Below are 16092 nucleotides of genomic sequence, written 5' to 3' on the forward strand. Positions count from 1 at the left end.
AAATTTGTCTCATAACAGTTTATTTATAAACTTTAAGTGTGACCAGATTTCCCTAATTTCTAGCCACACTGCACATTTTGTATGACGCAGCTGTGATTATCTGAACGCTGAAATCAAACTTTAAATAAAGTCCAATCTTAATATGTTTCAGGAAAGCCCCTAATTTTTGCTGCATTTTCAAATTTGTTTTTCAATTTACCCGTTACACATATGCCTAACAGCTGGCCCAATTTGTTGCTGACCATTTCTCTGTTTTGAACTTTAATGTTTACACAATAAGCATTTCATTCATAACCCCAGCCCCCGTCAGCCCTCATAATACTGCTGCCATCCAATTTCAACTGTCGGTTCGTTGTCGTGTCCCGTTCGTTGACTGCGCGCGCGCTCAATTGAGCAGCGCAGCAGCAGCAGCTGTAACCTGAGACGACGACGACGTTGACTTCTCGTATTCATGTTCCTGTCCGCTCAACAGTTTCTTGCCAACGTCCTGCAGTTCCAGCAGCACGTCGCGTCCTTACGTCCCGTAACTAGGTTTTACGTTGATTAGATTATCATGTAATACATACATATGTATGTGTGTACTGTATATATTTACTTTTGTATGGAAGTGCAGATATAATAAATGAACACCAGCGCGAATGGCGGTTAATAAAGTTTAAAGAACCACACCATCCACCTGCCAGACACGTGCAGCATCCGCAGTCGGGCAATCATTCTAGTGTCCGTTCTTCTCTCTCTTTCTCCCTTCGTTATCAGAGTCGTTGTTGCGTTGTAGCTGTGTTACGTTATGTAAGGCAAGCAAATTTGCGTGTACGTTGTATATGCATATTTTAGTGCCAGCCGAAAAGTAGGCAACAAGAGTTTCTCAAATTAACGTGCTTACTAATTCAAACACCGACGGTATGATTAAAATATTAATAAACAATTTACTTTCATAACAATTTAAATAAATGTGCAAAAATGCATGAGTTGAAATACATTAAATATCGTTAAAACGTATACAGTTAGTCATGTAATTGTTTTGACAAAGAACAACATTTACATACTTCTATTCTTATATTTTAAACTTGTTCTTAGAACAACAAGCAACTTGTTTTAATACGTAGAAGAAAATTTAATAGTTAATTATTTTTGTCAAAGGAATAAGTTGAGCTTCAGTATATGTATGTAGCGAAAATAGAAGGTTATTATCTCTATGTCAATTTACGCACTGACCTCAACCCTAAGGCTATCAAAATATTTTTCAAGGCAAAAATAACTACTTTATGTGCTTTAAATTATAACAAAACCCATTATGTTGGTCTGATTGAACTAGGGGACAATGGGACAGAGGGCTTGTCTAATGGATATTGTTCATTTTATCAGCATGTGTAGCTAAAAAACACTGCGGCATTAAATATCAATTGTTGTGGGTGGACATGTGTGTGTGTGTGAATGCGGAATGACTTTCTGTGTATTAGTGTGAGTGAAGTTCAGTTGATTGATTTATTATGTTCGGACTCTCACGCTTCGCATATAAATGTCCTGTATCGCATGTCTATAAAATCTATAGTATAGATTGATTGAAGTCTGATTAATTTGTTATACGCATGATATGTTTAATTCGTTAAGTTACATACATATATCAACTCTTTGATCACGTTTTGTTTAGCACTCACCAAACACCCCAAAATCAAAGTGAAACTCACAAGAAAGAGAGCGCAAATGAACAAAATGGCGCCTATTGATATAATTGCTTAGCGCAGAAAAGTATGCAACGAGAATGCCGATTGTGTCGTTAGTTACGCGCGCAGCAAAGCTAGCAGCTACAACACTCGCACTTGCACATGCACATGCATAAATATTTGACCGATTTGAAATCGCAATTACGCACTCAACTCTCGTACTCGTAATAATAGCAATATAAAATTAATACAAATAAGTTGTAATAATTAACAAAATAACACCAACTACAACACAACTTTTACCCGTTTGACGCACGATCAAATAAAAATGGCAAATACAGCTCAACTGTTGCGCCGTCAAAGCTCGCGTGACATTGTGCTCAAAAGTCAAAAGAGCATCGATCAATTGGAACTCAGGGTGAGTGATTAAAAATATCAATATCAAATATCAAAATATCAAATATATTAAATATCAAAATATCAAATAAATAAAAAAAAACGATAACATCAAATCTAGGTGCGACTTTAAATTAGTCTTTATTTTTTATTTATTTATTTATTTAATTATCTTGCATTCAAATATTTCCTGTTTTTTATTTAAAAATGTTACTGCAAAGTTTGCCCTTAAATGTAGTGCCATCAATTTAAAAACAAAAATCGTTATTAACATTGATATTATTATCAGAAGAAATATCGCTCTAACATATATTTTTACAATGATTATTATTACTATTGGAAGTTTATTAACGATTTATTATCGTAGGAGCTGCGTGGCCGTTTGGTGCCAAAAGAACATGGCGTCAGTCATCATCATCATACGTCGCTGCACCATCATCATCAGCCCATGTATGGAGCCACAAATCAGGGCTTCATGTCCGATGCCTTCGATGAGTCCTCGGAGCTGGAACAGGAACCTCCATTTGGCTCCGATGCTGGCACCAGCAAGACAAAGGCCGAACTCGCCGCCGTCGTTGAGCAGCAGCAGCAGGACATCGTTGAGGGCGAGAAGGAGGGCGAGGAACGCGAGAGCTGGGATAGTAAAATTATGTTCCTGCTGGCCACCATAGGGTGAGTTGATGTACAATATTTTACGAAATATACAAAATTATTGCATCAAATCTTTCCCCTATCCTAAAGAAAGTGATTTAAAAAAGGCATCCGAAGCTATATCCACCAGACCTTTAATGCTACTTTGTGTAAAAATGCTAAGAAATTTGTGATCATTTTGTTTTTCAATAATTCAAGTAGTTATTCGAACCTAACAGGGACTTTTCTGTAGACAAAAAACGCTTTTAAATAGTTGAAAAATGATTCAGACCCGATAAAATTTGGACCATAAAGCTGAACATTGATACGCAGGGAGCTGAAATGAACATATTTAGATACATAACGGTAAATTACTTTAGAGCCTTAAATTTATCATACCCAGTTAGGTTTTTGAAGCGGCTCGGAAGATTTTCAGCTTTGTTGCTTGAATTTAAAATTAAAACAGTTTGAATAGAAATTAATGTATTAAAGAACATACACTGATAAAATAAATGTTCTAAAATTAAGATTTTGGTCTTAGAACTAAGATTTTTGGTCTAAAAAATGCGTCGAGAACATAAAATTCTTAAATTAAGAGAACACATCTTGATTTTAAGAACATTTAAATAAGACCAAAAATAAATGTTCTTGAAATTAAAATCAAAAAATAAAATAAATTAAAATTATATTTATAATTTTTTTGATTTTTAAATTTTGATTTATTTACATTTTATTCTGTTTTAGTAATTTTATAAATGTTATTTTAATTTGTTACTGAAGCGGCCTCTCTAACCAGAGCGCCATGGTGCCACCATTTGTTTGATACGATATACTACCTATTTAAACTTTCCTAACAATTTAAGATTTTTATTCTTATATTAAGAGATTAAGATTTTTTAATTAAATTATCTTAGTTTTAGTAATTTGGTCTTAAAATAATCTTATTTTGAGAACAAAATATTTGAGATGAATGTTCTTGATTTTAGAAGTTGGTTTTTTTTTCCAGTGTAGTTGCAAAGTGGTTTAAAAGCGGTTTGGAGGTATATCTTCGGATCTATTCAGTTGTAATGATAAAATTTGATATGCAGACAGTTGTATGCAAAATATGTATATTTCCGACACTGTACATTGTTGAACCTTGATCTTACCAAGCCTATCTGTGTCTCTTTCTATTTTATTTCCTTACAGCTACGCGGTTGGACTGGGCAATGTCTGGCGCTTTCCGTATCTAGCACAAAAGAATGGCGGAGGTGCCTTTCTGGTGCCGTACTTCATAATGCTCTGCATTCAGGGCATACCGATCTTCTATCTGGAACTGGCGATCGGCCAGAGGTTGCGTAAGGGTGCCATCGGAGTGTGGAGTCAAGTGTCGCCGTATTTGGGGGGCATTGGCATCTCATCGGCTGTGGTCAGTTTCATTGTGGCATTGTATTACAATACGATCATTGCATGGTGCCTGATCTATTTGCTGCACAGCTTTGAGTCGCCGCTGCCGTGGGCAGATTGTCCGACGCGTCTCTACAAGAACTATACCTACGATCATGAGCCGGAGTGTGTGGCATCATCGCCCACACAATTCTATTGGTATCGAACAACGTTGCAATGTTCGGAGAGCGTTGATATGCCGGAGAGTTTCAATTATCATATGGCAATTGCTTTGATTGTCTCCTGGTTTCTTGTCTACATCTGCATGGTACAGGGTATCACATCGTCGGGCAAAATCGTCTATATGACTGCGATCTTTCCGTATGTTGTACTCATCATATTCTTCTTTCGTGGCATTACACTTAAAGGTGCCGCCGATGGTGTTGCACATTTATTTACGCCACGCTGGGAGACGCTTCTCGATCCCGTTGTTTGGCTGGAGGCGGGCACACAGATCTTCTTCTCATTGGGACTGGCATTTGGTGGCTTAATCGCATTCAGCTCTTATAATCCAGCCAACAACAATTGCTATCGGGATGCCATTCTCGTCTCGTTGACCAATTGTGGCACCTCCATGTTCGCTGGTGTCGTTGTCTTTGCCGTGATTGGTTTCAAGGCAACCGCGACCTTTGACCGCTGCACGGAGGAACGAGCCGGACTTGTCGCCCAGAATCATACACAAAATCTGCCCATTTGCGATCTCCAACAGGAATTGGCCAATGTAAGTAATATTCTAATTATTTTAGGAAACATATATTGATTTTTGAAAGAGTGATAAAATTATAGATAAATAAATAACTAACAGTAACGGTTGTCGGCTATGTTTTGGTTAAACAAAAAATTTAAAACTATTACTCTAATAATAAAAAGTGTTCTAAAATCCAGATTTTTTTCTCAGAGCTAAGATTTTTGTCCTTAAAAATTCGTGGAGAGCATACAATTCTTAAGCTAAAAGAACACATCTTGATTTTAAGAACATTTTAAATAAGAATATTTATTTTTAATGATTTTTCATTTCTTGTAGAGCGCCTCGGGCACTGGACTTGCTTTTATTATTTTTACGGAGGCGATCAATCAGTTTCCGGGTGCACAACTCTGGGCCGTGCTCTTTTTCCTCATGCTCTTCACGTTGGGCATCGATTCGCAGTTTGGGACACTGGAGGGCGTGGTTACATCCCTGGTGGACATGAAACTCTTTCCCAATCTGCCCAAGGAATGGATCGTTGGCGTCAGTCACATCTTTCTTTTTTTTTTTGTGAAATCCCTGTAACACTTTGTTGCTTTTACAGGCTCTTTGCCTCTCCTGTTGCCTGATTTCGATGTGCTTTGCCAACGGTGCAGGCAGTTACATTTTCCAGCTGATGGACAGCTTTGCCGGAAATTTTCCGCTTCTGATTATCGCACTCTTCGAATGCCTCTCGATCAGCTATATTTATGGGGTGCGACGTTTCTCGGATGACATTGAGATGATGACGGGCTCGAGGCCGGGTTTCTATTGGATGTTCTGCTGGAAGTATTTGTCGCCCTGCGCCATGGTCACCATCCTGTTGGCCTCCTTCTATCAACTGGTGACTGAGGGCAGCAGCTATCCCGCTTGGATTGCCGCCAAGGGAGCAACCGATTCCATGGAGTGGCCCCATTGGTGCATTGTCGTTGCCTTTGTCCTGATACTTTCCTCGATTCTGTGGATTCCCCTCGTTGCTTTATTGCGGTAAGTTTTTCAACTTGTACCGACAATCGAAATGTTAAGAAATGATTTTATTGTAACAGAGACTATACTTTCTTATACAAAAAATATTAAATAAATTTGATTTCTTGCCTTGCACAGGAATTTTAAAATTTTTATTTAAGTTTTTATTAAATTATTAAATAATATATAAAATTCAAATAAAAAAAAAATCATAATACAATCATTTTTCGTTCAGTTTTTATTTATGTAAAATATTGTCTAAGCTATGTTGTGTAAAAATTTCAGCCTCCTAGGTCTTATGGTTTGCGCTGTGCAATGATCAGTGAATGAATAGATGAATCAGGACAAAGAAATTTACATATATTGATATATTTCGTATTTTTTTTTTTTTGATAATTTTGGTATATTTTATTTTTTGAATTATTTTTAGTAAATAAATTTAAAAATACCTTTTATATTAAATTTGTTTAATAATAAATAATATAGTAGTCATCTATGCTATAATCTATGTGATTTTAAAATTAACCAAGTCATATATCTTACTTAACCGTTTTATTTATTACCGGTTCAACTTAAAAAATTTGTTTGTTATAATTTTTAATGCAAGACCTTAAAAACAGTTTCAAGGCAATTCACATCGTTATACAAGGTCAGATTATTCATAGATCTTTTTCCAACTCTCACAGCCTTTGCGGCATCAAGGTGGTGGAGGATTCGGATCCCGCCTGGTTCCCCGAGGCGGAGCTGAAAGAGGTGCACGGAATTGTGCCACACGAGCCCACAGAGCTGGAGCGCAGCGTTTTCTGCTTCAACATGGATGGAACGGAGGGCATGTGTTGTCCCAAGTACGGTCTGCCCGAGAAATCGCTCGAGGAGGAGGAGGAATAAACGAAAATGTTTAGAAATAGACAAAGACAATAAAAAGCGAAACACAAAAATGCAGACAAAAGTCAAATGCAACTAACTGTAAATACGGACAATAACTAAAGCGAAAAAGCAAAACAAAAAAAAAACGAAAAATAAAAATCGAGAAAACGAAATGAAAAACTCGCTCACCGATGAAAAGCAGTGTCGGTAACGCAATTTAATACCCTAACTATTGTATGCAATATGTTTCCAAAGACTGCTCGAAAAACAAACAACAACAATAACAACTAAAAGAAGTTAATTATAATAGTGAAAAAAGTAAACAAAAGAAATTGAAAACAGAAAACTGAAACAGGAACTGGCAGAAAACAAATGGTAAACTCAGCGCCAAGTGCGCGGTTTCAACAACAACAGCAACAATAACAATTACAACAACAACAATTACAAAAAATCTAGAAAATATTTCCGCATAACTTCATTAGTATGTTCAATATACACTATGATAATTATGGCATAAAAAAACAACGTGAAAATACAACAAAAATTAGTAAGAAAAATAATAACAAAAGTCAGTTTGTTATTGTTATTGTTTTTGTCTGTGAAATGCATTCCATATAGCATATTACGGTATATCTAGGCTTTTTTTTTTTTGGTTATGGTGTAACCCACATACGTATACATATCCGATTTCGTATACCCGTCGTATGCCATATTTGAATCTGATTTCTATACAACAACCCAAAAGCGAAACGAAACGAAAAGAAAAGAAAGCAAAGTTTGAAGAAAGAATGGAACAGCTGAATATTAAATACTCTTGCAGATTATTTCTTAAACTTTATATTTATCGAACCTGTCCCAGAAAATTTCAGAAAACATGCAAGATATTAGCGATATTTTCTTTGACAGAATCGAATAGATGCATTTGTCCAAAGTCTTATTTAAATATCCTCAAATCGGATGAACAATTATTATATATTTTTAAAAGAATCGTTCTCCTCCGCAAGATTATCGCAATAAGCTGCAAAAGATTGCTGACTATATCTAATATAATTATATATATAACTATTTACTAGAAAGTTATATATCTATAAAGGTAACTTGTATCTGTATTATTATTATTATATATAATAGTCATATATTGTATTGTACTATTGTATGTTGATGCATCTTTAAGCATTTAATGTTGTTTAAGTTTTTTAAACGGTTTGTGTTTTTGTATTGATTAAGCAATGAAATTACCTATACCATATCATATTCGGTTTAGTTATAACATGATCTATCTTACGACAGAGCACCACCTACAAAATGAATAATCCATCTCGTTAATATGATATTTATAACATTCTCAGCTTTCTGTGTTAATGTTGGCAATAGTTATTTGATAAGAAAATTGAAACCAAAATCATATCGCATTCTAAAAAATTACTATTAATTCTAGCTCGACTAGCAGATATCCTGTACCAGGCGCTTCAAATATATTAAATAGTTTGTTGTCAATCGCGGAATTCTCCTATGTTTAATGCAAGAATCAACTAGCTTAAAATCTGATCGCAATCTGATTTGAGTCGAGTATGTCTGTTAAAGCCTGTTGCTTGGATACAGGGTATACAATATATTCAAATGTTCTAGTTGTTTTACTCAATTTTCTTTGTTATAACGAAAATAATTGTTAATGCTAATAAGAAAAGCTCTTTGATTTCCATAAAACTTATGATCTGAACGTTGACTAAAACAAATTACAATAATAACATTAAGAAGAAGAACAGGAGTAAGAGAAAGAAGAAGAAGCGAAAGAGACTAGTTAGAGCCTAAAGTGATAAGAGCCAATGTAGTTTATATCCAGGAGTTTCGATCAGTTTTAAAACACACAACTAATTACGAGTATGTGAGAGAAATATCAATCTATAGAATACTCGTATATTTCGAGCTGTATACTCGTATTTTAAAATGCCTAACAAAACGAAACCGTTCATCTCTAGCCGAAATCGAAATTGATTTATCGATTTATCGAATGTACTACGAATGCTAACATATACATAAATCGGGAGTGCCGATAATAATTATAATTGATAAGATACAAAAATATCATCGCATATTCCAGAAAACTATTAAAAAAAGAGATTATTCTATTATATTATATTAACTTATATATACATACATACATATATATATATACATATATTATATTAAATTATATTACATTTATGTGTGTTAAATGTGCAAAACAATTAAGAATCAATCGATTTATTTACTGTATATTTATACATATACAAAATACATCTATCCATATAGATAAAGTATATATTATATAGTATATACATGCATACTCGCACATATTTAACTGTATTAAGTGTTATCGATGTTGACAATAATGAATATATGAATGCGGTTTTAAAGCCATATACAAAGAAAAACTCTATCCCCATATTCCAAAACCGAATTGAACGCAACCCACAGTTCGCTAAAAAGCTCCACTTATACAATTATTAAATCGGATCTGAAGAAATACGAATTCAAATAAAAAAAAAATAATAAATCAATGAAGAAAAAGAAAACGAATGAACTAAGTGTCTAGCTAAAGGCGATATCATCTTGAACGAGCATTAAACATATGCCTAAAATGTACTAATTTATACTTAATACTGAATGATATACAATAGTTTTAAAACTTATATTGGCATTATTTTTTGCATAAGCATTTTTATATATTTTATATTTTATATATAATATATTTTCAGATATTCATTTGCAGCATTGTTATTTCTTATTGTAATTTTCAAAATTTCTGCATAAATTCTTTTTATTACTTTTGTCATTAAACTTGTTGGTCTTAATATGTATTGTATAAGAAGTTTGACTTGTAAAGTCGCTAGGTCAAATGTTTGACCAACCTTAAGCTTTTAAAATTTTGTCAAAAGTGAACCGATATTTAAGAATATCATTTTGATCATAGCTAAGACTTTAAATTCATTCTGCATTAACATTTAATTAATATCGTTTATAAAATTTTTCTCTCTGGATCTTGGTTACGATTTTAATGAATTCTTTGGAATTATGACAATTGAACATTTTAAATCCCAAGTTTTCACTTTTAGTCGACTCTTTACATTTTATTATTAACATAAAACAACACTTTAAATTTGATTCTCAGACGTTTCATTTTATTTGTAATAAATCATGCCAAATTGGAAAAAAAAATAGCGTTAATAATTTTATTGAATTACCCAACAACTATTTGATTTTGCATTTTATTTTTATCATTAACAATATTACTAGTTTATTATTAAAAAAAGTGCAAGAAATTGTACTGATCATCAGCAATAGATAAGTTGTATCTAAACTACAATCTATGTTAATGTTACAAATACGTATATGTATATAAATTTAACTTCAATAAAATTACGACTATGTTGCAAATTTGCTAGGGATGAACCATTACAATAATTTACCTAATGACAATAAAGAAATTGTGCAAAAAGTTCAACAAAACTCGGTGTTTAATACTTTAGCAAATTATTTCAGTATTAAAAGAAGAGAACCAAACGGTTACGGTTTATTAACAATATTAGAAAAAAGGTTATTGTTATTATTATATTATTTTTGAATATAAAGCAAAATGATGCATACTGAAAATAGAAATAATTTTTGAAAAAATATAACGATACCGTATCCGTATCCGTATAAACGTTTTGGTTTTTGGCTCCTATACTTAAAAATGAAACGGTTAGTTTCGCTTAACAGTTTGGGTAAATTTCTCAGATTAAAATTACGTGCAAATTCGAAAAAAATTCACTTTCTTTCTGTAGTGGAAAGAGACTATAAAAGGTGTTTTAATTTTAATGTTAAATTATATTTATTCTGTTTAAAGATTGATCTAAATTCATTTGAGTTTATGAGAACAACAGGATAATTGGTACATAACCTAACTAAGTCAAAGCTTTGAAAGCTTTTGAGCTTTAGCTGTTAACAAAGGAATTGTGAGCTTTTAATGCTGGAACTAGAAGTGAGTCTGCTTCTGTTTGTGGTTCAATTTGCCGGTATTCTATTTGCAACACAGCATGACACGGCGGTTGTGCATGCCTAACGGTAAGTAATAACGCCACTGACTTGTCCAGCTATGGGCGCCTTTGCACCTGAAACTTGCCCCTGCCTTTGCCCCTGCCCCAAGTTGTCCCTGGCCTTGCGCTTGGCAACGAAGCGCAACAAGCGGAAATCAAGTTGGCCAAGTGACCAGCTGGGATGGGGAACTACGAGTACAAGATGCAAGATGGGGATGAGGAAAAGGGGGAAGGATGGGGCAGTCAGGCGGATGGATACCATAGGATAGTCTGTGGGTTGGCTAGGCTGATAAAGTCGTCTTTGGCCGCAGATTGCGCATCAAATTAGCGGAAAATTACAAGTTGCAACAAGTTGCAAGCTTAGCCATTTGCCGTTTCGCTAACTTGGCCAGCAGGCGAGCATAAGTACATATTTTTTTTATTTATCGCTTTTTTTTTATTGTTTTTGTGGCTCTCTGTTGATTGCACACATAAATTTGAAATGTTTTGCATAAATGTAAAATGTAAATTTCGAATGTAAACGTAAAAGTAAATGTTAATGCGAGTGTGAATGTAAATGTAAATTAAGAATTCAGCCAGGCCAACAAAATTTAAAACAAATCCAAAAAATGCATCAAAAAACAATTGACGAAATTTGTTGTCGGTTGTCAATTATTATTATGTTGTTGTTGTTGTTGTTGCCGCGACACCTGCACACAAATAGTTGGCATAGTTTCTGTGGCAGCTTCAACAACAGCAACAACAACCGACAACTCCAATCGATCGATAACAGACATGTTAAATGGTAAGCCAACATCAGCAGCGACGCTAGCTGCGACGTTGACTGCAGCAGCGGCAGAGCCAGCGACAGCGTTTGTAAATGCACCGTGGGCAATAAATGCCATTTGATGAGATTTTAATTACTTCAAAGCTAAATATACTTTCGATATATTTAAGTTATCGATAGCAAATACTTATGTATACAAACATTGCAAAGTAGATTTGTATTAAGTATTAATTATAGGTTAGTACAGAATTGATTGTTCAATAACATATAATTAGATAGCATGGGCTATCCCTACTAATCTATCGATAAGCTCAACACAATACACAATTCGATATGTCAAGTAGAGTTTTACAGCTAGTTATACGTATGTTGTTCCACTGTGCGACAACTAGTCAACCTTAGATAAACGAACCTAGACGAACCTCAGGCCAACAACAACAGCAACAACAATGCAGAAATATGTAAAGAGCAAGCTAAAGACACCGAGAGGGAGAGAGAAAGTGAGAGAGAGAGATAGAAAATCCATTGAGCCATGCCCAGGTGTACACGTGTGTGTGTGTGTGTGTGTGTAGAATGAGGCAGGCAAAATAAATGAAATAGCTGAGACGAATGCCGCAAAAGTCGACGTTTAAAGTATGTGGCCGACAGTGGTATGCACAGTGGTATGAAAGAGCGCTTAAATTGCAGGTAACTGGTTCTATTGAGTTGTTGCACTTGTTGCAACAAAATGATTGCCACATGTAAGCGAATTTCCAAATAGGTGTATTGTGCTTCGAAATGTTTATTTTACTAGCAATGTAAAGAAAGGAATTTTATCGTTGATCGAAATAAATGACAAATAGAGGAAGGCAATTATGTTTTAATTTAACAGATGAGTTAGGTTTAAAGACTTTTTTCACGAATTCAAGACATTTTTGGAAATATAAATTATTTTTAATAAAATTAAATTTGAATAAATTTAGATTTGAATTAAATGGCATTATAAAAAAGTAGAAATAAGAAAAATGTAAATAAGGTTAAGCTTTAATGCAACCAAAAATATATTTCATTTTAGCATAGTATGTCTTAAGCTTTACAGTTGAGTTTTTAGCCGGTAATATCGACAAGATTAAAAAAAAAAAACATTTAAAAACATATATAATGAAAATAAGTAGCAAAAAGAACAATGTTAAAAGGCTAAGCTTTATTAAGCACCCAAAATATTTGAGTGTAGTGTATTTTTTTTTTATTTACCAAACTTTTAAATTGCTAGACTAGCAACAAATTAGTTATAATATTAGCATATTTATTTTTTTTTTGACCAGTGGGCTTAAGTAGCCGGCTCCCTCTTATTCGATAACTAATCCTGATGAGCTTCGATAGATTGAGCAATTGGAGAGTGAGAGAGAGAGAGAAGCTTTTATTATTTAAACACAATAGTCACACTGTGCAGCACTTTGGGGCAGCTGTGGCAGCCGCACACAATTAACTTTGGCAACAAACGAGTGCTACAACAATTTTAACAACAACAACAACAACAACAGTAACAGCAACAACAACAACAGTAGTAGCAACAGGTGGGCGGGGCAGTGCGGCAAGGTTTTTGCTGGCAGAACAGCGACGTCAACGTCGACTGCGCGCCTGCGCACGTAAACAAATTCTCAGCTGGCATTGTTTTTGCTGACGTCGCTGTTGACGTCGCGTCGCTGCTGCGTCGGCGCAACGTTTATGACAGCGACTGCGACTGCGACTGAGAGTGCTGCTTGCTGCTTGGCTGTTGTTGTTGTTGTTGTTTTCGCTGTGCTTGTTGTTTTAAGTAATTTCGTTGTCGTTGTCGTCGTCGTCTTTTGGTTGCTTGAAAGCAAAAATTAAAAAATAAAAGAAACAACAACAACAAGTAGCGTCGACAGAGGCAGCAGCAGCTGCGGCAGCACCAGTCGCAGTCGGCACGTAGAAAACAACAAAAAATAACAACAATCGACAACAACAACAACAACGAAAAATCCCTGGCAAAACACGCCAACCCAACGCGACTTTGTTGCTGCGGTTTTCAGTTGCCAGCGCGATTTTGAATCGAGTTGAACGCGACGCGTCGTCTTGAGGCCTCCAATAATAAAAAACACGAACAACCAAAAACACCAATAACCAAAAGCTGAAATCAGAAAATGTTAACTTAAAAAAGAAAAAACGAAAATCAAATCAAATCAAAAACTCCAAAATCTGTAAACGAAATTGAAATCTCGTTCAAATCTTTGCAATAGAATTGTGAGTGCGTGTGTGCGTGCTTTGTTCCATCTCTTTCGCACTCACACTCTAACACTCGTGTGGTGTTTCTGGTGTGTGTGTGGTATGTATGGTGTGTGTGTGTGCTGCACTTTTTCTTTATTTTTGTTTTTGTTTTCGTGCCGCCCAAATGAAATTTATGTGCAATAAGCGGCGAATGCAGGCCAACAACAACACGAACAACAACAACAACAGCCAAAACAACAACAACAGCAACATCAGCAACATTTAGAGGTAAGACTTGTCGACTTCAAATATATTTGTTATCTGTGAACTGTTCATCCCAGTAACTGGTCAGCCGGCCAGGTTCAAGTGTAACCAGTTAACCACTTCAGCCAGTTTATCCCCTACCTCCCTCCTCCCTCCCCTCTTCCTAGCCCCTCTATCTTCCTTTGGCCTCGAAAAAAAAGCCGCAGGCCCAGTTCCACTTGACGGTAATTCAAATGTATGTAAATCTTGTTCTTAACAGCGCCCCTTTTTTTTTTTTTTTTTGGGATTTTTTTAAATTTTTTTTTTTAATTTGATTCTTTTCGATGTTGTACGCTCCATTAACTGGGCCTATTTGCTTTGCTCAGCAACTGAAAAACGAGTCGTATCGATTGTTGAGGTGGCGCCATCTCTTGTTGATTGTTTCTCCTATGTTTACAATCAACTAAGAACATTTTCGAGGCATTACCTTATAATAATAACATGTATTTTGTTTAGAAAAAACTTAAAAATTTGTATTTTTTTTTATGTATTACAGTTGCTTATGATTTGGAACAAGTAAAAAAACAGAAATAATGCGATTTATTGAACTATTTTTATTAAAATAAAATAACAACAAGGTATATTTATTTATTTTTTGTCAAGTCAAATATTTGTTTAGCTTGTCTTTTATATTGTGCAATGACATTGAGAAGGATTAACAAATTTGACTAACAAAAAGCTGAATGCTACAAGTTTCGGTTGTCAAGCTAGTTGTCGAACTAATTTTACCTGGTCTATATGATCAGTAATTTCTCTCGACGCTGCGTAAAATCATGAATTATAATTTTTATTTTTTTATAATAGAGAAGTTTTTTATAAAGAAGGTATAAAAAAGTCCGCTAGCAAAAGTACCTTAAAGATCATTTAATTCATTAGGACCTTCGTTTTCACTAAGCTTGTAAAAATAAGTATAAATGATTTCTTAACCTTATCAAAACTCGAATTAAAAATTAACTAAATTTAATCAACGGCAATTCTATTTCTATTACCTAATACCCTTTCTCGCTTAAGTGTATAGCAAAGTCGTCTATGCTTTGCCTACACAAATCGCATGTTTAAAAGTTATCTTGTTCTTCTCGTTATTGTTGTTGTTGGTGTTATTGTTTTTGGTTGCTTATTCTGTTGTTCTGACTGCTTTTTGTGCGGTTATTGTGTTTTTTTTTTACTTTTTTTTATCGTTCTTATGATGATTATTGTTATTTCTCAGCTGCTTCTTCAGCTTCTTCTTCTCAATCTCGAGCTTTGTGTTGTTATTGTTGTTGATTTAGCTGCTTTTAACATTTATTGTACAGTCAGTCTCTCTGTCTGTCTGTCGGTTTGTCTGTTTGTTGCTTCTTCTCGCATCTTCTGGCTTAAATGTCAAGCTCATGCTGTGAGCTAACATATAGCCAAAATCCAGTCAGTTGGCCAGTTAGTCAGTCAGTTGGCCAAGTCTCTTGTAGGTGTATCGAATTGCAGTGCTGTCATGTTAACTTTTTTATAGCTAAACTTTTGTAATAGCAGCATTTTTAAATTTAAATCAGTCGACAAAAATAGTTTAAATTAAAAATAAATTTAAAATATGTAACATTCAATTTTATATCAGAAAATTAAAAAAAAATCAACGAAATCTCTATTGAAAATATATAGTATATCGGTCAGAAATTAATTATAATAATAGAATTATAATCTGAATTTTCTTTCATAATAAAAAGCTATAATACATATTTAATGAATATTAGCTTTTTTTTGTTTATTTTTTTAAAAGTGTTGTTTCTTTGTTGGATTAGCTATTTTAGAACATGAAATTCTGACAACACCAGTAGAAACAGCAGCAACTTCTCTTTCTTGCCTCCTCTTTTTGTCTTTATCGCTCTCTCTCTCGCTCACTCTTTTTCTTCCTCTCTTATTTATCGCATTCTGTTTCTTTTGTTGCAGGCATATCTGCATGCGGCCAACTAACTGTAAAACGTTGCAACGGTCAGCGGCAACTAACAACTGGAAATAGCACAACAACAACTTGCAACAACAACTTACTACCTGCAACCTGCAACCTGCAACGTCAAGCTGCCAACGACAATTGCATAAAAATTGAAATTAGATATT

At 34.4% G+C, this 16092-nt stretch overlaps 1 protein-coding gene and 1 long non-coding RNA gene across 3 annotated transcripts; both read left to right on the forward strand.

Moving 5' to 3' along the window:
• Positions 1-476: 476 nt before the first annotated feature.
• LOC117794114 lies at positions 477-1903 on the forward strand. Of its 2 annotated transcripts, none has more exons than XR_004618362.1 (2): positions 477-570; positions 1652-1903. It is a non-coding gene; the product is annotated as an uncharacterized LOC117794114 (long non-coding RNA). The 2 variants fall into 2 exon arrangements; XR_004618361.1 differs by lacking the exon at positions 477-570 and adding an exon at positions 705-900.
• Positions 1904-1935: 32 nt separating this feature from the next.
• Positions 1936-6818, forward strand: LOC117794110 (sodium-dependent neutral amino acid transporter B(0)AT3). The gene is made up of 6 exons (XM_034634597.1): positions 1936-2082; positions 2428-2732; positions 3879-4836; positions 5140-5343; positions 5405-5826; positions 6492-6818. Exons 1-6 carry the CDS (start codon positions 1993-1995, stop codon positions 6691-6693), a joined length of 2181 nt encoding a protein of 726 aa, XP_034490488.1. The 5' UTR covers positions 1936-1992; the 3' UTR covers positions 6694-6818.
• Positions 6819-16092: the final 9274 nt, after the last annotated feature.

This window comes from Drosophila innubila, chromosome X (assembly GCF_004354385.1).
Source record: "Drosophila innubila isolate TH190305 chromosome X, UK_Dinn_1.0, whole genome shotgun sequence".
Taxonomy (NCBI): domain Eukaryota; kingdom Metazoa; phylum Arthropoda; class Insecta; order Diptera; family Drosophilidae; genus Drosophila; species Drosophila innubila.

Bases quoted from the DNA above. Each gene is read 5' to 3' on its own strand.
- LOC117794110 (XM_034634597.1), top strand. From the start codon at position 1,993: ATGGCAAATACAGCTCAACTGTTGCGCCGTCAAAGCTCGCGTGACATT. The intron at 2,083-2,427 runs GTGAGTGATTAA...TTATTATCGTAG, and splicing joins TCGATCAATTGGAACTCAGG to GAGCTGCGTGGCCGTTTGGT. The intron at 4,837-5,139 runs GTAAGTAATATT...CATTTCTTGTAG, and splicing joins TCCAACAGGAATTGGCCAAT to AGCGCCTCGGGCACTGGACT.